This window comes from Salmo salar, chromosome ssa20 (genome assembly GCF_905237065.1).
Source record: "Salmo salar chromosome ssa20, Ssal_v3.1, whole genome shotgun sequence".
NCBI lineage: Eukaryota > Metazoa > Chordata > Actinopteri > Salmoniformes > Salmonidae > Salmo > Salmo salar.
Genome location: NC_059461.1, coordinates 78,522,088 through 78,544,203, shown reverse-complemented (window position 1 = coordinate 78,544,203; position 22,116 = coordinate 78,522,088). Strand labels below are relative to the sequence as shown.

The following is a 22,116-nucleotide window of genomic DNA, read 5'->3' as shown; positions in this document are numbered from 1 at the left end:
CAGAGTGATAAAGAAAACACATACACATTGACAGTGAAGGTGCTGCTGCCACCACCACACTGTCCAGCCCTGTTACACTGACAGAACTATTCATCCTCAAGATGTCATTCATAGATCCATCATTCATTTTTCTCTCCATCCATCCATCCATCCATTCCTCCATCCATCCATCCATTAATCCATCCATCCATCCATTCCTCCATCCATTCCACATCCATCCATCCATCCCTCAATCAATCAATCCATCCATCCATCATCCCTCAATCCATCCATCCATCCATCTCTCAATCCATCCATCCATCCATCCATCCATCCATCCATCCATCCATCCATCCATCCATCATCCATCCCTCCATCCCTCAATCCCTCAATCCCTCAATCCATCCATCCATCCATCCATCCATATCCATCCATCCATCCCTCAATCAATCCATCCATACATCCCTCCATCCCTCAATCCATCCATCCCTCCATCCCTCAATCCATCCATCCCTCCATCCCTCAATCAATCCATCCATCCATCATCCCTCAATCCATCCATCCATCCATCTCTCAATCCATCCATCCATCCATCCATCCATCCATCCATCCATCCATCCATCCATCATCCATCCCTCCATCCCTCCATCCCTCCATCCATCTATCCATCCATCCATATCCATCCATCCATCCCTCAATCAATCCATCCATACATCCCTCCATCCCTCAATCCATCCATCCCTCCATCCCTCAATCCATCCATCCGTCCATCCCTCAATCCATCCATCCATCATCCCTCAATCCATCCATCCATCCATCCATCCATCCATCCATCCATCCATCCATCCATCCATCCATCCATCCATCCATCCATCCATCCATCCATCCATCCATCCATCTCTCTACACCACTCTCCCTTTCCCTGACAGGCCAGTTGGAAAGTGTCCACCTCTCTTCCCCGGCTCTGTGATCTCTGCAGGGTCGGTGCTGGGTCTCCATGCCTCCTGCCAGTAGGCACAAATAGCCCCTGTCTGGGGTGGCCCCCTATCATTCCCTGCTCCCTGTCCCGTGTTGAGTGGCTCTCACGCCTGGCCTGACCTGCCCTGGTTCCAGCAGCATTAGTCCTGTGGGAAGTAAGGGGGAGGACGGGGGAGGAGGGGGAGATAACTACGCTCTAAAAACCTCGTGCACCATCATGACTGTGACGTTTGACGCATCAGAGGGACATCATGTCAACACCCTGAGAGATGCATTCTGGGTCAATTAGCTGGGCCAATATCTCACCCAAGCTGATCTATATGCAAATTAGTTCTCTAGGTCACAATGTTGTAGGGAAAGTATCCAGCTAGCCTAGCATGCTAATAGAAGGAATGGAACACAAGTCATGTATCAAACAAATCATCAACTCATAGTGGCATGTCTGTATCGACCACAGCCAACAAATCAATGAGGCACGTTCAATTACATGAGCTGCAATGATTTAATGCAAAAACATTGACATGAAGAAAGGGCTATGTTTAGAGGATCACATGCAGTAGATAATAAAGCGATTGATAAATGTCTTTATGAGGGTAATTGAAATGTGTGTGTCGTCCTATGGACAAAAGTGATAGAACAGAGAAAGGACTGACAGTGATGTGCTATGGATTCATAGTTATAGAACGGAGATAGGACTGACAGTGATGTGCTATGGATACATAGTGATAGAACGGAGATAGGACTGACAGTGATGTGCTATGGATACATAGTGATAGAACGGAGATAGGACTGACAGTGATGTGCTATGGATACATAGTGATAGAACGGAGATAGGACTGACAGTGATGTGCTATGGATACATAGTGATAGAACGGAGATAGGACTGACAGTGATGTGCTATGGATACATAGTGATAGAATGGAGATAGGACTGACAGTGATGTGCTATGGGGAGCGTAATTATATGGGAGAGTTTGTTTCCCATGACATTAAAGGATTAAGAGTATTTCAGAGAAAAAGCCTTGAACTACATCCACACCCAACAACCAATTTAAACAAACCAACAGCCTTCAAGGAACATACAGTATGATGTCATGGCTAATAGGGGCATGCTGTAAAACCCATAGCATAGAGTAGTATATTTAAATCATTTTTAGACTACTGGTATCTTAGAGTTCAAAGTTCACTCACTTCACTCACTTCACTCACCTACTCAATTTCAATGCAAGGTCTTTATTGGCATGGGAAACATATGTTTACATTCCAAAAGCAAGTGAAATAGATCATGAACAAAAGTGAAATAAACAATAAAAAATTACTTTCAAAAGTTCCAAAGAATAAAGACATTTCAAATGTCATATTATGTATATATACACAGTGTCGTAGTGATGTGCAAAGAGTTAAAATACAAAAGGGAAAATAAATAAACATAAATATAGGTTGTATTTACGATGGTGTTTGTTCTTCACTGGTTGCCCTTTTCTTGTGGCAACAGGTCACAAATCTTGCTGCTGTGATGGCACACTGTGGGATTTCACCCATGTCTCAGCTTCATGTTGACTAACAGAGCAGACCCTGGCTCGGCTGATTTCACCAATTTGCCATGAACCTCCCTGAGACAAATAACTGCTACAGAGCTGCAACACACCAACACCCACTGAGCTGCTGGCTGATCTTCTCTCTCTCTCTCTCTCTCTCTCTCTCTCTCTCTCTCTCTCTCTCTCTCTCTCTCTCTCTCTCTCTCTCTCTCTCTCTCTCTCTCTCTCTCTCTCTCTCTCTCTCTCTCTCTCTCTCGTCATTGGAATTAGCAGAATTTAAACTTTTCCAACTCGTATGCATCAGAAAAAAAGAGAGGGATAAAATGAATTTATACAACAACGTTAAGAGAGAACAAGATGTGAGAGCGTTCTCCTGGAATTGTAATCCTTTCCACTCTGTGAGAAGAAGACCAGACAAGAGCTGCCATCACTGGGTCATGTAAAAACTATTTAATGAAATGCAAACACTGTAGCAAATAAATAATTAGTGTAGTTGAAGGAAGACCAGGAGAGGACTGAGACTAATTATATTTCAATGTGTGGCAAAGAGAGAGAGGGGCAGGGGAAGGAGGGGTAGGGGAGAAATGAGGGGGCAGGGAAGAGAAGACACTGACTGAGCGAGGACAGCGGTATGAAACAGAATCCTGATGGATTTCATACGTTGGGATTTAGGTAGTGGGTGTGGGGGTTAACATAGACCCTGGCTCTTTGAGGGCCAACAGATGTAGTACAAGGGATTTCCTGCTCGGGAGACAGGCGGGTACTCAGAGCAGTGGGAGGGGGCCATCCCAGTCTTTACACTGGCACTTGCCAACTGTCCCCCCCTGCTCCACTCCATCCTGCTCCATAGATGAGCCCCAGGAATGGCCCTGTGTTTTCCAGGATCAACCCTCTCTCTATGCACCCCGGGTCATAACCCTCCCCCACTCAGGAGCTGGATGGCTTGACATTGTGTCTAGGAATATATCAAGTGTGTTACATAAGTGTTATAAAAGAGTTATATTCAAATATAAGCTTGACAGGATCTCTCTCTCTCTCTCTCTCTCTCTCTCTCTCTCTCTCTCTCTCTCTCTCTCTCTCTCTCTCTCTCTCTCTCTCTCTCCTTTTCAGTTCTGCACACAAATGTTCTATAGGATTCAGGTCAGAGCTTTGTGATGGCCACTCGAATACCTTGACTTTGTTGTCCTTAAGCCATTTTGCCACAACTTTGGAAGTATGCTTGGGGTCATTGTCCTTTTGGAAGTCCCATTTGCGATCAAGCTTTAACTTCCTGACTGATGTCTTGAGATGTTGTTTCAATATATCCACATAATTTCCCTCCCTCCTGCCATCTATTTTGTGAAGTGCACCAGTCCCTCCTGCAGCAAAGCACCCCCACAGCATGATGCTGCCACCCCCGTGCTTCACGGTTGGGATGGTGTTCTTCGGCTTGCAAGCCTCCCCCTTTTTCCTCCAAACATAACAATGGTCATTATGGCCAAACGGTTCTATTTTTGTTTATACTGCATATTGAGATCTTGGCTGTTTCTTTAGATTTTTCCATGATGTCAAGCAAAGAGGCACTGAGTTTGAAGGTAGGCCTTGAAATACATCCACAGGTACACCTCCAATTGACTCAAATGATGTCAATTAGCCTATCGGAAACTTCTAAAGCCATGACATAATTTTCTGGAATTTTCCAAGCTGTTTAAAGGCACAGTCAACTTAGTGTATGTAAACTTCTGACCCATTGGAATTGTGATACAGTGAATTATAAGTGAAATAATCTGTCTGTAAACAATTGTTGGAAAAATGACTTGTGTCATGCACAAAGTAGATGTCCTAACCGACTTGCCAAGAAATTTGTGGAGTGGTTGAAAAACGAGTTTTAATGACTCCAACCTAAGTGTATGTAAACTTCCGACTTCAACTGTATATCTCTCGTTCTCTTTCTCAATGGAGTGACTCAGAACTCCAGAGAGCCATGTCTATCCTTGTGTTCATGAGTCCAGCAGTGAGCCCTGTGCTGTGCTGTGCTTGTGTGGTCAGTAGCTCTGTGCAGTCAGCCAGCCAGCTAGGCCACTAGACAAACAGCAGACCCCAGGGTTATATCTCTGTCAAGTGGAGCAGCGTGCCGTCCATTACCTCACTTCACTATCTCACCCACCGACCCTCCAGGCAAACAGGAAGCTATTCTTAGTGCCTCTCAGCACTCTGTAGTCTGTACTGTACAATGGTAAGAGGAAACTACTTGATACAGCCAAGGTTGATAGTCAACTGTACACAGCACTGCATGTGTGTGTTAGTGTGTGAGTGGAAGAGAGAGGAAGAGAGAGAGAGAGAGAGAGGAAGAGAGAGAGAGAGAGAGAGAGAGAGAGAGAGAGAGAGAGAGAGAGAGAGAGAGAGAGAGAGAGAGAGAGAGAGGAAGAGAGAGAGAGAGAGAGAGAGAGAGAGAGAGATAGAGAGAGAGAGCGAGAGAGAGAGAGAGAGGGAGAAGGAGATATCCTTTTCATTGGCACCTACACAGTGTTGACACATTAACACACAGTAAAACGTGAGAGATGAGGATAATGGTCAGCCCTTTGGAAGACGGTCTCTAGAATACCTTTGTTTTCTATTTCGTTAAGTCTAAAACTGTTTCTGGCTTTGATCCTTGTTTTAACAGCTGCAGTTAAAAAAATCCCAGAGTTCTATGTTTTGAGTAAAAAAAAGCATAAAAAACTGGGGTGGGGAATTTTTGTAATTCTTTGAAAGGCAGCTGGATACTGTACATTACTTAATGTGGCCTGCAGTGCAGTCAGAGGACTCTAGCCTGCTAGCAGGTTCAGTCAGCCAGTCAGTCAGTCAGCCAGTCAGTCAGTCAGTCAGTCAGTCAGTCAGTCCTCTCTGTAGTTAAACAGTACATCTCTATCTCTCTTTGCTCTCCATGCTATTAAACATGAACAAAGCTGTCTCATTACTTGGCGTCTCCATTACAAATACAAAGCAAACATCAATAGAGAGAGAATTAATCCCACCTTGAGCCTGTGTGAGTATAGAGAGTACAGTATAGTACACGGTAGTATAGTACAGTATAGTATAGTACAGTATAGTATAGTACACTATAGTATAGTGCATTATAGAATAGTACATTATAGAATAGTACAGTATAGTATAGTACAGTACACTATAGTATAGTACAGCATAGTATAGTATAGCAAGGCATATTATAATACAATATAGTTTAGTACAGTATATCATAGTACATAATAGTATAGTACACTATAGTATAGTATAGTATAGTATATTATAGTACGCTGTAGTATAGTACAATACAGTATAGTACAATACAGTATAGCACAAATAGTATAGTATATCACATATAGTATAGTACACTATAGTATAGTACACTATAGTAGAGTACACTATAGTATAGTATATTATAGTATAGTACAGCATAGTATACTATAGCATAGTATAGTACATTACAGTACACTATAGTATAAAACACTATAGTATAGAATAGTATGGTATAGTACAGTATGGTATAGTACAGTATATTATAGTATAGTACAGTGTGGTATATTATAGTATAGTACGGTATAGTATAGTACACTATAGTATAGTATTACATAGTATAGTATAGTATAGTATCGTATAGTATATTATATACTTGTTTATTTATTTTTATTTAACCTTATTTAACTAGGCAATTACAGTATATTATAAACTGGGTGGTTCAAGCCCTGAATGCTGATTGGCTGAAAGCCGTGGTATATCAGACCGTATACCACAGGTATGACAAAACATTTATTTTTACTGTTCTAATTACATTGGCAACCAGTTTATAATAGCAATAAGGCACCTCTGGGGTTTGTGGTATATGGCAAATATACCACGGCTAAGGGCTGTATCCCTTAATACAGGTTATATAAAAAAAGAATAAAACAATCCATAAGAACAGCCCTTAGGCCTGGTATATTGGCCAAATACCACACCCTCGTGCCTTATTGTTTAAGTACAGTATAGTATAGTATAGTATACAGTAATATAGTATAGAATAAACACGACTACCATGATTCATGGTGAATGCATTAACCTTGTCTATATTAAGAGGGTCGGATGGAGAGATTGTGGCTCTGTACTGTGTGTCATTAATGATAAACCAAACAAACTGGGTTAGCTCGCCCCAGCCTGGCAAAACATGACTTGTTGAAACTTGGATTATGTTTACAGTCGCTCGAGTGTAGGAGAACTGTAAAAGCCAGGTCGTCAGAATAACAGTGTACAGAATATTTTTTTTTTAATGCTTTTAAATTCGTTCAGGGCTCTGAGAGCTTTGGTAGAGTAAACACTGTTAATGCGTTAACTTCCTTCTCTGGAGTTTCATGAACTCACCATGGAATTAGCCAATAAATCCTTGGAATAAAACGCTAAAATGTCAAATGGATAAACTAGGATAAATTTGAGATTTGGCTAACATTTTTCAGCAAACACGAGAATGCAAAGTCCAAATAAAGTGTTTTAAAGGCCTGTATACTCAGTCAATGGCACGTAGGGTACTCTGTCCCTGTCCTGAAGTTTAAACGAGGTCTTGTAAAAGCTCAGTGCTTAGTTTTCTCTGCTCTCTCCTCTCTCCTGCAGGCTTCTATCCTGGTTGCTCCGACAACAACATGATATGTGGGGGAGTGTGAGCGGTAGAGAATGTGAGCGGTAGAGAATGGGGGTCAGAGAAACAGAGTGAGACAGTGAGAGAGGGTTGCAGCTCAGAACCTTGTCATTATGGGTCCTTTTGAACCTGGTCCAGAATAAGCAGCCCAGTGCTGTGGGCAGGGCCAGGCCAGGTCTCTACTCTGGCCTGCACCGCTCCAGTCCTGCTACCGTCCTGCTCCAGCCAAGCCTCTTGTTCTTCTACTTGAAGAACCCACCTCTGAAATAAATACCCTATATCGTCCGCTTTTGGGGAGAATATTTTTAGCATTCCAATTTATGGAAACTGGTGCCCTGTTTGACTCTCTGTTTATTTTCCTTGACATTTCTATTTGATGTATTCATTGGGAGGCCTTCAGTCTTTCTGAAGGCAGGCCTCTAACCATGCAGGGTGAGTGGCTGAGTGAATAATAGGCAGCGGAGGAACAGTCATCAGTTTGGGGCAGCAGAGCCTGACTCTGGGTCAGATCTAAGAGGAGATGAGGACATGACACCGTCCCCACCACCACTAACACACAGAGTATGGTTTCAGCTGCGCTCTGCTGTGACCAACCCACTGCTACTATATCCCCATGGTCCTCCCATGGTACCAGGCTCTCTCATTTCAAAGGCAGAGGCCTTGAAAGCAACAATTAAATCATTTTTTATTCATCTTTTTAATTATGGCTATTTCAATTATCTTGAATTACTGCTCTGTTGTAGTACACACCTGATGGTACATCAAGAGTTATAAATATACACATCATCCACAACCAAATACTAAGAAAGTATAGTAACTCCACAGCTGACATACAGAATGTATCTTGCCTGCTCATCCCCACTCCCCTACACACCATCAGATCGTCCCCTCCAGCCCCAGCCAGTCACCAGCAGCCTAAAAAAGACCACCGCCCATCCCCCGAACCCCTCGCTTTTGATTAGATTACAATGAGGGCCTTGGTGACAGCTCCTGGGCATGCTTGAGAAGCGGTTGATATCTGAGATCCTCTTCTCAACGTTCCCTCTCCAGACAGCACAGATAATATGTCTAAGAGCTGACCTCAGACCAGCCAGTAGAGACACAGTACAGATAACATGGCTAAGAGCTGAACTCAGACCAGCCAGTAGAGACAGAGTACAGATAACATGTCTAAGATCTGACCTCAGAAACCAACCAGCCTTGAGGACAAATTTGTCAACACAGAGCACCGATCATTACGGTAAGAGGTAAATGAACAAGCAGCGGTGTCCGTCCTCTTTCTATGTACTGAATATTATTCACTGTCTATTTGCTTGAAAGCTTTTAGTCCCAAACCTTTCAGCGTAGTCACTGACCCTCACAATGATGGAATGCCCCCTCCACATCAAAGCAGGTTTATCATTAAGACCGTCTAGCAGGCAATAAAGAGAAGCTCCACTAGTCTAGTCTACAACCAAGGAAACAACTGAGGTAACTCTCTCTACTAAAAGATAACCAAACACAGATACAATGACTGAACTGATTTGTGTATAAAAACTCTGATCCATCTCCCTGACAAACACCAGAGCTAGAAGGACAACAGAAAGCACTTTGTTCCTATTGTAGCTCCTTACCCCCTACCAAGGGCCCTATACAGGAGCACCCCCCCTGGGATGCTCAGGCCAATCTTCCCCCAGGCCTCCCCAGGCCTACTGGGGCAAATGGGCCAAACACATCCTGAACCATCTCCTGTGAGATTATCCAACTCAATGAGCACATTGAGGGGGAAATAGAGTAGGAAACTGGAGTCTTCTATTCAGCCCCAGCTCCAGTCTAAACCCCCTTCTCTTCCGTTCACACCGAACCCAGAGGCCCAGAGGCCCCAGAGGCCCCCAGAGGAAATAAGAAAAGCCCCAACATGAGCTGCACTTACATGCTACTTCCAACGAGGCGTTGTGGCTGATGGCTTCTCCCAGGTAGTTGCGGGCGACACAGACGTAGGAGCCCTCATCCGGTTTGGAGCGTCGTCCGTGGACGATACGTAGGAAGAAGAGGGAGCCGCTGGGCAGCAGCATGCGTTGAGATCGAGGGTTGTCCCGGTCCGTTTCTACCCGCTCCCCGTCCTTGTACCACTCCACCGTAGGGCTGGGCCTCCCCTCCGCCTTGCAGTTGAGGGTGGCGGGCTCCCCCTTGGACACGATCAGGTCAGAAGGGTGCTCTACGATCCGGGGTGGGGAGTCCTCCTGGCGCAGACGGGATCCTGGGAAGAGAAGAGGAACTATATTTTAAAACTATATTTTAGGGGTCAACAGGCCAGCTAGGACTCTTTACCCTATCCTTAACTAGTGCTGTAAAGTATTTCAATAAAAATACTTGAATGTACTACTTGAGTAGTTTTTGGGGGTTTCTGTACTTTTCTATACTATTTATATTTTTGACAACTTTTATATTTATTTCAAGAAAAAGATGACAGTGCAATGGTCTAATTCACACACTTATCAAGAGAACATCCCCGTTCATCCCTACTGCCTCTGATCTGGCAGACTCACTAAACACACATGCATCATTGTAAATTATGTCTTAGAGTTGGAGTATGCCTCTGGCTATCAGTAAAATAAGAAAAACAGGAAAATGGTGCTGCCTGGTTTGCTTAATATAAGGAATTTGAAATCACTTATATTTTTAATTTTGATACTTAAGTATATTTTAGCAATTTAATTTGCTTTTGATACTTAAGTATATTTAAAACCAAATACCTTTACTAAAGTAGTGAAAGTTACTTTCACTTTTACTTGAGTCATTTTCTATTAATTAAGGTATCTTTGACTGACTGACTGATCTTTGACTGACTGACTGGCTGCATCACCGCCTGGTATGGCAACTGCTCGGTATCCGACTGCAAGGCACTACAGGGGGTAGTGTGTACGGCCCAGTACATCACTGGGGCCAAGCTTCCTGCCATCCAGGTCCTCTATACCAGGCGGTGTCAGAGGAAGGCCCTAAAATGTGTCAAAGACTCCAGCCACCCTAGTAATAGACTTTTCACTCTGCTGCCGCACGGCAAGCAGTACCGGAGCGCCAAGTCTAGGACCAAAAGGTTCCTTAACAGTTTTTACCCCCAAGCCATAAGACTCCTGAACAGTTCATCAAAGGGCTACCTGGATAATTTGCATTGACCCCCATTTTTTACGCTGCTGCTACTCTCTGTTTATTATCTATACATAGTCTCTTTACCTCTACCTACATGTACATATTACATCAATTACATCAACTAACCTGTAGCCCCGCACATTGACTCTGTACCAGTTACACCTGTATATAGCCTAAGTTAGTGTTATTTTATTGTGTTACTGTGAGGGAAAAAACATATTTGATCCCCTGCTGATTTTGAACGTTTGCCCACTGAAAAATAAATGATCAGTCTATAATTTTAATGGTATGTTTATTTGAACAGTGAGAGACAGAATAACAACAAGAAAATCCAGAAAAACGCATGTCAAAAATGTTATAAATGGATTTGCATTTTAATGAGGGAAATAAGTATTTGACCCCTCTGCAAAACATGACTTAGTACTTGGTGGCAAAACCCTTGTTGGCAATCACAGAGGTCAGACGTTTCTTGTAGTTGGCCACCAGGTTTGCACACATCTCAGGAGGGATTTTGTCCCACTCCTCTTTGCAGATCTTCTCCAAGTCATTAAGGTTTCGAGGCTGACGTTTGGCAACTCGAACCTTCAGCTACGCCACAGATTTTCTATGGGATTAAGGTCTGGAGACTGGCTAGGCCATTCCAGGACCTTAATGTGCTTCTTCTTGAGCCACTCCTTTGTTGCCTTGGCCATGTATTTTGGGTCATTGTCATGCTGGAATACCTATCCACGACCCATCGCTGCTTGGCGATGGTCTTGTAGCCCATTCCAGCCTTGTGTAGGTCTACAATCTTGTCCATGACATCCATGGAGAGCTCTTTGGTCTTGGCCATGGTGGAGAGTTTGGAATCTGATTGATTGATTGCTTCTGTGGACAGGTGTCTTTTACACAGGTAACAAACTGAGATTAGGAGCACTCCCTTTAAGAGGGTGCTCCTAATCTCAGCTCGTTACCTGTATAAAAGACACCTGGGAGCCAGAAATCTTTCTGATTGAGAGGGGGTCAAATACTTATTTCCCTCATTAAAATGCAAATCCATTTATAACATTTTTGACATGCGTTTTTCAGGATTTTTTTGTTGTTATTCTGTCTCTCACTGTTCAAATAAACCTACCATTAAAATTATAGACTGATCATTTCTTTGTCAGTGGGCAAACGTACAAAATCAGCAGGGGATCAAATACTTTTTTCCCTCACTGTACTTTTTTAAAACTTTGGTTTATTTAGTAAATATGTTGTTAACTCTTATTTTTCTTAAAACTGCATTGTTGGTTAAGGGCTTGTAAGTAAGCATTTCACAGTAAGCTCTACACCTGTTGTATTCAGCATTGCACAATAAGCTCTACACCTGTTGTATTCAGCATTTCACAATAAGCTCTACAGCTGTGGTATTCAGCATTTCACAATAAGCTCTACACCTGTTGTATTCAGCATTTCACAATAAGCTCTACAGCTGTTGTATTCAGCATTTCACAGTAAGCTCTACACCTGTTGTATTCAGCATTTCACAGTAAGCTCTACACCTGTTGTATTCAGCATTTCACAGTAAGCTCTACAGCTGTGGTATTCAGCATTTCACAATAAGCTCTACACCTGTTGTATTCAGCATTTCACAATAAGCTCTACACCTGTTGTATTCAGCATTTCACAATAAGCTCTACAGCTGTGGTATTCAGCATTTCACAATAAGCTCTACACCTGTTGTATTCAGCATTTCACAATAAGCTTTACAGCTGTGGTATTCAGCATTTCACAGTAAGCTCTACAGCTGTTGTATTCAGCATTTCACAACAAGCTCTACAGCTGTTGTATTCAGCATTTCACAGTAAGCTCTACAGCTGTTGTATTCAGCATTTCACAACAAGCTCTACAGCTGTTGTATTCAGCATTTCACAGTAAGCTCTACAGCTGTTGTATTCAGCATTTCACAACAAGCTCTACAGCTGTTGTATTCAGCATTTCACAGTAAGCTCTACACCTGTTGTATTCAGCATTTCACAGTAAGCTCTACACCTGTTGTATTCAGCATTTCACAATAAGCTCTACACCTGTGGTGTTCAGCATTTCACAATAAGCTCAACACCTGTGGTATTCAGCATTTCACAGTAAGCTCTACACCTGTTGTATTCAGCATTTCACAGTAAGCTCTACACCTATTGTATTCAGCATTTCACAGTAAGCTCTACACCTGTTGTATTCAGCATTTCACAATAAGCTCTACACCTGTTGTATTCAGCATTTCACAGTAAGGTCTACACCTTTTGTATTCGGCACACGTGACAAATCAAATCAAATTTGATTTACTTTTACTCAAGTATGACAATTCAGAACTTTTTTCCACCACTATTACATCATCTGTATGTGTATGTGTAACTCTGAAGATGACATGACAATAAATCAATTGTGATGCATAGGAACAGAGAGAAACGGTAGCAGGTTATGTAAGTAAGTAATCCTAGGCAGGTGCTGATGACACGCAGAGCAGCAGAGAGCAGTTCAACAACCAGTCTCAGAGTGATGTCACACTGTCATTACATAATACAGTAACTTAAGAGCTGAGCAATGCTACAGTAACTTGTTCTTAAGAGCTGAGAAATGCTACAGTAACTTGTTCTTAAGAGCTGAGCAATGCTACAGTAACTTGTTCTTAAGAGCTGAGCAATGCTACAGTAACTTGTCCTTAAGAGCTGAGCAATGCTACAGTAACTTGTTCTTAAGAGCTGAGCAATGCTACAGTAACTTGTCCTTTAGAACTGAGCAATGCTACAGTAACTTGTCCTTTAGAGTTGAGCAATGCTACAGTAACTTGTCCTTTAGAACTGAGCAATGCTACAGTAACTTGTCCTTTAGAACTGAGCAATGCTACAGTAACTTGTCCTTTAGAACTGAGCAATGCTACAGTAACTTGTCCTTTAGAACTGAGCAATGCTACAGTAACTTGTCCTTTAGAACTGAGCAATGCTACAGTAACTTGTCCTTTAGAACTGAGCAATGCTACAGTAACTTGTCCTTTAGAGCTGAGCAATGCTACAGTAACTTGTCCTTTAGAACTGAGCAATGCTACAGTAACTTGTCCTTTAGAACTGAGCAATGCTACAGTAACTTGTCCTTTAGAACTGAGCAATGCTACAGTAACTTGTCCTTTAGAGCTGAGCAATGCTACAGTAACATCTCCTTTAAAACCTTTCATTACATACAGTAACATCTCCTTTAAAACCTTTCATTACATACAGTAACATCTCCTTTAAAACCTTTCATTACATACAGTAACATCTCCTTTAAAACCTTTCATTACATACAGTAAAATCTCCTTTAAAACCTTTCATTACATACAGTAACATCTCCTTTAAAACCTTTCATTACATACAGTAACATCTCCTTTAAAACCTTTCATTACATACAGTAACATCTCCTTTAAAACCTTTCATTACATACAGTAACATCTCCTTTAAAACCTTTCATTACATACAGTAACATCTCCTTTAAAACCTTTAATTACATACAGTAACATCTCCTTTAAAACCTTTCATTACATACAGTAACATCTCCTGTTGGGGCTCGGGGGCAGTATTGAGAAATTTTGAAAAAAATATGTGCCCATTTTTAACTGCCTCCTACACCAACTCAGAAGCTAGGATATGCATATTATTAACACATTCGGATAGAAAACACTCTGAATTTTCTAAAACAGTTTGAATGGTGTCTGTAAGTATAACAAAACTCATATTGCAGGCAAAAACCTGTGAAAAATAGATAAAAAAATTTTTAATTTTGTGACTGTACTATTTAGTGTCATTGTTTTATAGATACCATAGTGAGAAAGGATTCATTTCGCAACTCCTACGGCTTCCACTAGATGTCAACGATCTTTATAAAGTTGTTTGAAGCGTCTATGATGAACAGAGACCGGATGGCAAGGAAGAGAAGTTGACCTCCCTGGGATGTCGTCACTTCATTATTGGCTGCACCTGCGCAATCATGTGATGCGATACATTTTTCAAAGACGTTTTTCAAGACACAGGAGAGGTCGGGTTGAAACATTACTGATGTTTCACGTTAAAAATGGCTCTAAAGATTGATGCTAAACAACGTTTGACATGTTTGAACAATGTAAATAGATTATTTTTTTTACTTTTCGCCGTGACTCCCCCGCGCTACTTTTTAGTAGCCTACCGAAGCGCTAACAACATGGAACAACTTGGAGTTATTTGGACATCAATTATGAACTTTGTCAAAAGAAACCACATTTGTAGTGGACCTGGGATTTCTGGAAGTGCCAATGGATGAAGATAATCAAAGGTAAGGGAATATTGACAATAGTAATTTTGATATTACATGGTTACAGATGGTGCTAACCTGTATAGCCTAGCCTATTGTTCTTAGCATAGCACCCGGTTTATTGCAAATTGTGATTTCCCAGTAAAGTTATTTTGAAATCTGGCATTGCAGTAGCATTTACGAAATGTTAAACTATGAATATTTGAATGACAATAATATAATTTACCAATGTTATCGAATAGTAATTTTGTGATTTGTAACGTTGTTCACCGGAAGCATTTGGGAGAAAAAAAAATCAGATTTTCACCGCTTCGGTAAAATGCTGTTTTTGGATATAAATATGAACTTGATGGAACAAAAAATGCATGTATTGTGTAACATAATGTCTTAGGAGTGTCATCTGAGGAAGATTGTCAAAGGTTGGTGCATAATTCTAGCTGGTTATCCGCTTATGGTGACGCCTGTCTTTGAATTGACAAAACATTACACACAGCTATTTTCAATGTACTCTCCTAACATAACCTAACTTTATGCTTTCGCCGTAAAGCCTCTTTGAAATCGGACAATGTGGTTGGATTTAGGAGATGTTTATCTTTCAAATTGTGAGAAATAGTTGATTGTTTGAGAAATTGAAATGATTAGATTCTTGCAGTTTTTGAATTTCCCGCCGTGGTCTCTTGACAATGAATCCCGATATCGGGATAAGATCCCCAACAGGTTAAAACCTTTCATTACATACAGTAACATCTCCTTTAAAACCTTTCATTACATACAGTAATGTCTCCTGCTGAGCAACGCAATGCTCCAGCTATATACCCCTGTCATTTCCCACATCAAAGACATGAGGCAGAAATGAGAGGGGGAGAGATAAGAAGAGCAAGAACAGACACACCTTACAGCTTTGTGTCAATCAACATGCATTTAGCAGATGCTTTTATCAAAGTGAATGGATGGCAGCAGTGGGAACTGAACCCACAATCCAACGTGTTGCACGCACCATGCTCTACAGACTGAGCCACACAGGACCACATCAGTAGAGACCCAGTAGAACCCACTAGAAGCTAATACATGAGGCAACACAAAGGCAGCAACATGGCAGCCAGTGGCTGTAAACGCTAATGACATGTCAGGTCTTTACTGCTGCTCTGAGACCAGTGAGCTGTGGCTATCAGACCTGCTTTAAATGCAAATGAGCATGGTGTCGTTAATGCCTGAGGGATAGAAGATGGCACATCTGTGTGTGTGTCTCTAACCCTGCACCCCGTATCTCTCCACATAGGCCTTTGGAACCCATTCAGCACCAATTAAAGGGAGCTGGGACTAATTGGCGGTACAGGGCCACAATTAATTTACCCAGCATCCCGTGGACTTGCCACACTGCCTCATTTGTGCCCTCTCTTCTAGACCCATCCCCCATTCATCCCCCCATTCCCCCTAAAACATGGTGCTGAGAGAGCATCTTCCTGCGGTGGGCCATGATTAGAGGGCAGTCAGCAGAATTGGAGGCAGGCGACGCCGGGTCAATATGAATCACTACTACTCAAACAGGGAGAGGAGCCAACGGAACATCATTAACCCACTACCCCAAAATACAGAGTACACTCACTATACCCCATTCACTCATTATCACTCCCTTACTGCAGACTTTATTATGGTGCTATGTTGCTTGAACTGTGTCTTTACTGTTCATGTTTGTGTGGAATATTGGTTGTCCACAGTGGAGGAGGAAATGGTGGTAGTGAAGTCTGTATGATAAGGCAGTAAGGTGACGCAATATCCTTATAACAGTGTTGTGAAAGTAATTCCTACTAGAGAACGGCCAAAATGGATTTGTTAGGGTCGATGCCTATGCCGATTTTTGGGAGTCAAGGAGGCCGATGGCCGATACTTTATGCCGATATTCAATACCATTACATTTGAAAATTCCGATGACAGAATTTCCCAGAGACAGCCGTTTATGCATTAATGCATACATTTTAAAATCCAACAATAAATGTGACTTTTTTTCCATAATCTAACTATACACCAACATAATGGTAATAATGTTGTTTGAATGGTATATCTCTTCCTGAACTGGACAAATGAAGATGGCATAGCCCTATTCACAATACAGGTTAATGCATATTCAGTAGGAGTGTGTGCATGCATTGAGTTATTGAGTTTTTTTTGGCTGATCAGTGGAGTCTACGGTGCTACAGATGACAAACAACATGTTCGACTTCCATTTGGGACTTATATTAGCCTACCAATCAACAACATTTGCATAGAAGCATCACTTCAGCATGTCACGCTTGTATGAAAGGACATGATATAGGCCAGGGTACTTAAGTACTATTTGAGAAGGTCTGGACACACAAATTACCGGATGGATAATGTCATTTATCGGCGTAATAACAAACCCCCACAGATGAAAAGGTTAGTTATCATAATCTTTGCTAACAGTTCACATAGCAATCTGCTAACTAGCTATCTTATTTATTGCATGCATGTCCGGGCAGGTCAACATGAGCCTTATTATTAGTGAATTCAATAAACTAATATTTGCAACAGGAGTTTGATTTTGGACACTGTGTCAATTCATAAATTCCTCAATACCTGCACCTTTCTGTTTGAGAATGAACTAGCTTGCTACTGCTGCAGTTTTGCTATGTAGAGGGTCTATCGGCAGAGCTGAAGAGTCGATAGCTGATAGATTTGAAAAGGCCAATATTGGCCCAATATATCGGTTGTTCTCTAATTCCTACACTGGTTTCTTACTGATGAGTGGGTATTACTGTAATAAGGGAGTTTCACTTCTGAAGAGATGCTCAGGGAGTTTTTACTGCATGTCTGTGTGTGGGTGTTACAGAGAGATACAGAGAGAAGAGAGAGAGAAACACCCAGAGCAAAAAGCTCATCTATTCCTCCATCTCACATTTTATAAAGCCCACAGAAAAACATGTAAGCGTCCGTCTCAGATGTTTAAGCCCGTTGCATCTTTCTGTCTGAGCCACTCCTAATTAACCACCATTAGTAAGCTGCTCCCATCGCAGCCCTTTGATGCTGCAGCCTGCATGCTAACCAGGACAGTGTGGCTAACCAGGCTAGCGTGGCCCAGCCCTTTGGTCAGACAGCACATAATCAGGGGTAAGTGGTACGCTAACACCCCTCGCTAGGCTATACATCCAAGACTCTGCCGCCGCCCAACACCCACCACAGCCCTTCACCAGAGAACACAGGCATGCCAGTATGTTTTATTAAACAGGCCTTTGAAGAGCTCTGCAGTCTGTCTGCCTGCTCTCCCTTCCCCCATTGATTTATTTCCTGCTTAATTTAGATCCGTCTGAAGCCAGGGGTTTGAGGGTGCACTATTAACCATTTAGATTGGCCAAAATGTTGGGGAGAGCTGTGTAGTAGTCAGTGTTTTTCTCTCCTGGCTTCCTGGCTGTTTACGGCTGCAGTTCACTTTCAATCTTCTTCATTAAGGCTTAGAATGTATCTGATGTTTTTACTAACAAGTTGTTTTCGGGAATTTGAATGCAAGATAACATAAGCATACTCATGCTTGGACTAAAGGCATTCAAGTGAGATGTGAGTGAGGCCATTAGCATCTGTGTAAACGTGCATGTACGTTTGTTCACATATCAGTTACACAGATTAGTGTTGGAAAGATGTTTGACAGACACCTTGGTGAGGGGGAGGTGGCGTCACTAATCCCTCCCCAGGGGTGAACACAGTGTGTGTGTGTGTGTGTGTGTGTGTGTGTGTGTGTGTGTGTGTGTGTGTGTGTGACTTTACTTCCCAAAGCCAGCGATCCTCTGTGTGTCACAGACAGTGTCTCTGACCCTGGTTACTTCAGCTCCATTACCCCTTACCAGGAAGAGAAAGGGCCCATGGAGGGTGAGGGATTACTTAGTCATGGGAGAATCACTCCCACGCCCCCTCTACAGGTGTGTGCTTTCAACAGACTGACAGGGAGCTAACCTCCCTCCTCCACTGTAACACACACACACACACACACACAGGCCAAAGAGATAGAAACAGGAGAGAAGCAGAGTGTGCAGTCCACTGATATACTGTAACAGCCAATTCAACTCTTTCTTTAGGATACCTCCGCCCGCCTCTCTCCTCCTCTCTCTTCCACCCTCTTTCCTCTACTCTCCTCTCCCTTCATCTTACCCCCCTCCTCACATTCTTCCCCTCCTCTCCTCTCTCCTGACATAGAATGTGAGATGAACTAATATGATCCACAGCCTCACCAGTGGGCTGCTGGGAATTCTGCTGCTAGCATCTGATCGATTGGTGCCTCAGGCTAGATTCTTCTATTTGTTGTAACCCTCTCTTTCTCTGGCACACACTCTACTCTAATCACACACAAGCACATACACACATTTAACACACTAGAGATGAGCTTGAGGGAGGTTGGGGCTCAATATGGAGGTCATTAAAAAAACTACAATCCTCTGTGATGATCCTGCTCTCTAACTTAAAAAGTCCCTTAGTAATGACCAACACACCAACAAACCCAGCAGTAACTGTTACCAGATCCACCCAGAGAAGAGAGCAGTCTGAACCCCTTCTGATCTAACATGCCCCAGTCTACTAGACCTTTCCTCAAACACTCTCTGCTCACCAGTAGTCTCTGAGTAACTCCTATGGTCAAGTAAAAGGCTGCATATTATTGAATCATATAGAGTTGGCTGTCCTGATCTGACATATTGATGAAACCAAGACTGAAGCGACATGTCTGGAAGAAACCTGGCACCATCCCTAAGGGGGAGCATGGTTTTATTTCAGTGGCAGGGACTGGGAGACTAGTCAGGATCGAGGGAAAGATGAACGGAGCAAAATACAGAGAGATCCTTGATGAAAACCTACTCCAGAGCACTCAGGACCTCAGACTGGGGCGAAGGTTCACCTTCCAACAGGACAATGACCCTAAGCACACAGCCAAGACAATGTAGGAGTGGCTTCAGGACAAGTCTCTGAATGTCCTTGAGTGGCCCAGCCAGAGCCTGGACATGAACCCAATCAAACATCTCTGGAGAGACCTGAAAATAGCTGTGCATCGACGATCCCCATCCAACCAGACAGAGCTTGAAAGGATCTGCAGAGAAGAATGGGAGAAACTCCCCAAATACAGGTGTACCAAGCTTGTAGCGTCATACCCAAGAATACGCAAGGCTGTAATCGCTGCCAAAGGTGTTTCAGCAAAGTGCTGAGTAAAGGGTCTGAAATACTTATGTAAATGTATTATATACGTTTTTATGTTTTATACATTTGCAAAAATGTCTAAAAACCTGTTTTTGCTTTGTCATTATGGGGTATTGTGTGTAGATTGATGAAGAAAAAACACAGACAGCTTTGATTACTGTCATGCAAACATAGGAGATCCTGATAGGAACCATGATGGAGACAGTCAAAACCAAGTCCATGATGAGACTATTCACTGGGACTAGTTCTGTGAATAAGACAAAAGTCCTTTAACAAGCCGATCAATAGGTACATGGGGTTTTACAATTAAAAACCCATGTACCCACAACTCAAAATCTGACATGCTGCACTTCCTAACCTCCTGCCAAATTTAGGACCATATTAGAGACACAGATTTCCCTCAGATTTCCCTTAGACCCAAAAAGAATTTGAAAACAAATCACATTTTCATAATCTCCCACATCTACTGGGTGAAATACCACAGTGTGCCATCACAGCAGCAAGATGTGTGACTTGTTGCAACAAGAAAAGGTCCACCAGCGAAGAACAAACATGTTATGTTCATTTCTTTAACCTTTTGTACTTTAACTATTTGCACATCGTTACAACACTGTATATAGACATAATATGACATTTGAAATATCTTTATTCCTTTGGAACTTTTGTGAATGTAACGTTTACTGTTCATTTTTTATAGTTTATTTCACTTTCGTTTATTATGTATTTCACTTGCTTTGGCAATGTAAACATATGTTTCCCATGTCAATAAGCCCTTTGAATTGAATTGAGAAAAAGAGAGAGAGAATTAAAAGGTATCACCCAGCAGCTACAGGTGTAGGATCTTAATTTGACCAGTATTGTCGTAGTAAAATAATCCTTCAGCAACCGGATTTTAATGCTTAGTCCATAATGTTGCTTGATCAGTGGTTAGGCTATTAGCTGGACAAAAGTAGGATACATGAAAAGTGAAATACTGATAATTTAACCGTGTTACTGCAGGAAATTCTCAGCAAGAAAATAGTGATCCAATTAAGATCCTACAGTATCTGTATAATAAGCTCAGCTCCAGTGACTTCCCTAACTTCAAATGGAAATGTGCCTTTCACTTCACCCCCTGTCATTTTCACTGCTGCTGCCTTGGCAGGGAATGAGGAAGAGGAGAGCCAGCCGCTTGCCTGCCTGCCTGCCTGCCTGCCTGCCTGCCTGCCTGCCTGCCTGCCCTCTCCCCCAGAGACCTTACAGGAGGCAGAGGGACAGTGAAGCAACACAGGCACATGTAGATCTGTTGTCACTACCGTTTGTCCTCTGGGCCAGATTGGGACAATGATAGACATGTTTGTGCCTCTAGCTAAATATGATAATGCAGTGACCTTAACAGGTCATAACTAATCTCACCTCAGAACCTAATGACCCAGCGAGGTGTGTGTGTGTCATTACCCTTTAAACCTGTAATGACGGGTAGACCAGCATAATTCACACTATCATTCAAGGTCTATCAACTCATAAACAGTGACGTTAAAGTTGAAGGGTTGGCCATGTTGTTATAGAATCTGAGCCTGTCCCTCCAGACCTCCAGCAGAGAAGGGCTGTAGAGCTGTAGTGTGATACGAGCTACGGCTGTGACATAATACAGGTAGAGCGAGGCACAGCGCGGCGGGGTTCTCCCTATCAGCCAGCCCATTAATGTGTGATTAGGGGACAGCAGGGGGATTTACGGCTGAGATAACAGCAGGGTTGTGGCCCTGGGGTGGCCGGGAGGAGACTGGGAGACATGCCCTTACCCACTACCCACTGTGCCCACACCAGCCAATGACAGCATGTACAGTGGCACATACTCTCTTCCAATAGGAAGAGCTTTCTGGAGAGCTGAGAAACAGGAATTATGAAGAGAACATGGGTCCAACTGAGGCAGGAAAAGGAGGATACAGATACCACTAGATTAAAGACTATGTGATACATTTCTAGGCTAATAGAGAGGGAGTAATAAGGGGGAAAAGACAGGACAGGTACCCTGTGCCCTGCAGATCAGGTGAAATTACAGGCAGGAAAGTGAAAGAGAATCTTAATGTCGTTTCATGGCTAGGATCCCACCCTGGAATGCACAGTGTGAATGACTCTGCCAGTTGTATCAAATCAGGGGCCTGTTTTTAATGTCACACAAGGCTATTGATTACACCGCTGAGAGCCAGGATTAAGGCTCCCTGTGTGAGTGTGTAAAGGGAGGCTGGGTGGAGGAGGAGGACAGTGGGATTGATTTCTCTATGGTCTCTTTTCTTCCTGCTCCCATTGTTTCAGTTTAACAAACAGAGTGGGGTACCATTACTGTGGTGATTCAACTGCAGCACTTAAAAAAAGAAGGTATCACTTACCGATCGAAAAATGTAGCCACCATTAA

At 42.5% G+C, this 22,116-nt stretch overlaps 1 protein-coding gene across 3 annotated transcripts in view; it reads right to left on the bottom strand.

The window, feature by feature from the left end:
* The window catches only part of robo1 (roundabout, axon guidance receptor, homolog 1 (Drosophila)), a 652,577-nt gene that overhangs the window by 300,415 nt on the left and 330,046 nt on the right, over positions 1-22,116 (bottom strand). For all 3 annotated transcript variants that reach the window (XM_045703986.1, XM_045703985.1, XM_045703987.1), the window contains one exon: positions 9,034-9,360. In XM_045703986.1, the coding sequence (XP_045559942.1) occupies positions 9,034-9,360 (327 nt within the window). The remainder of the gene's footprint in view (positions 1-9,033; positions 9,361-22,116) is intronic.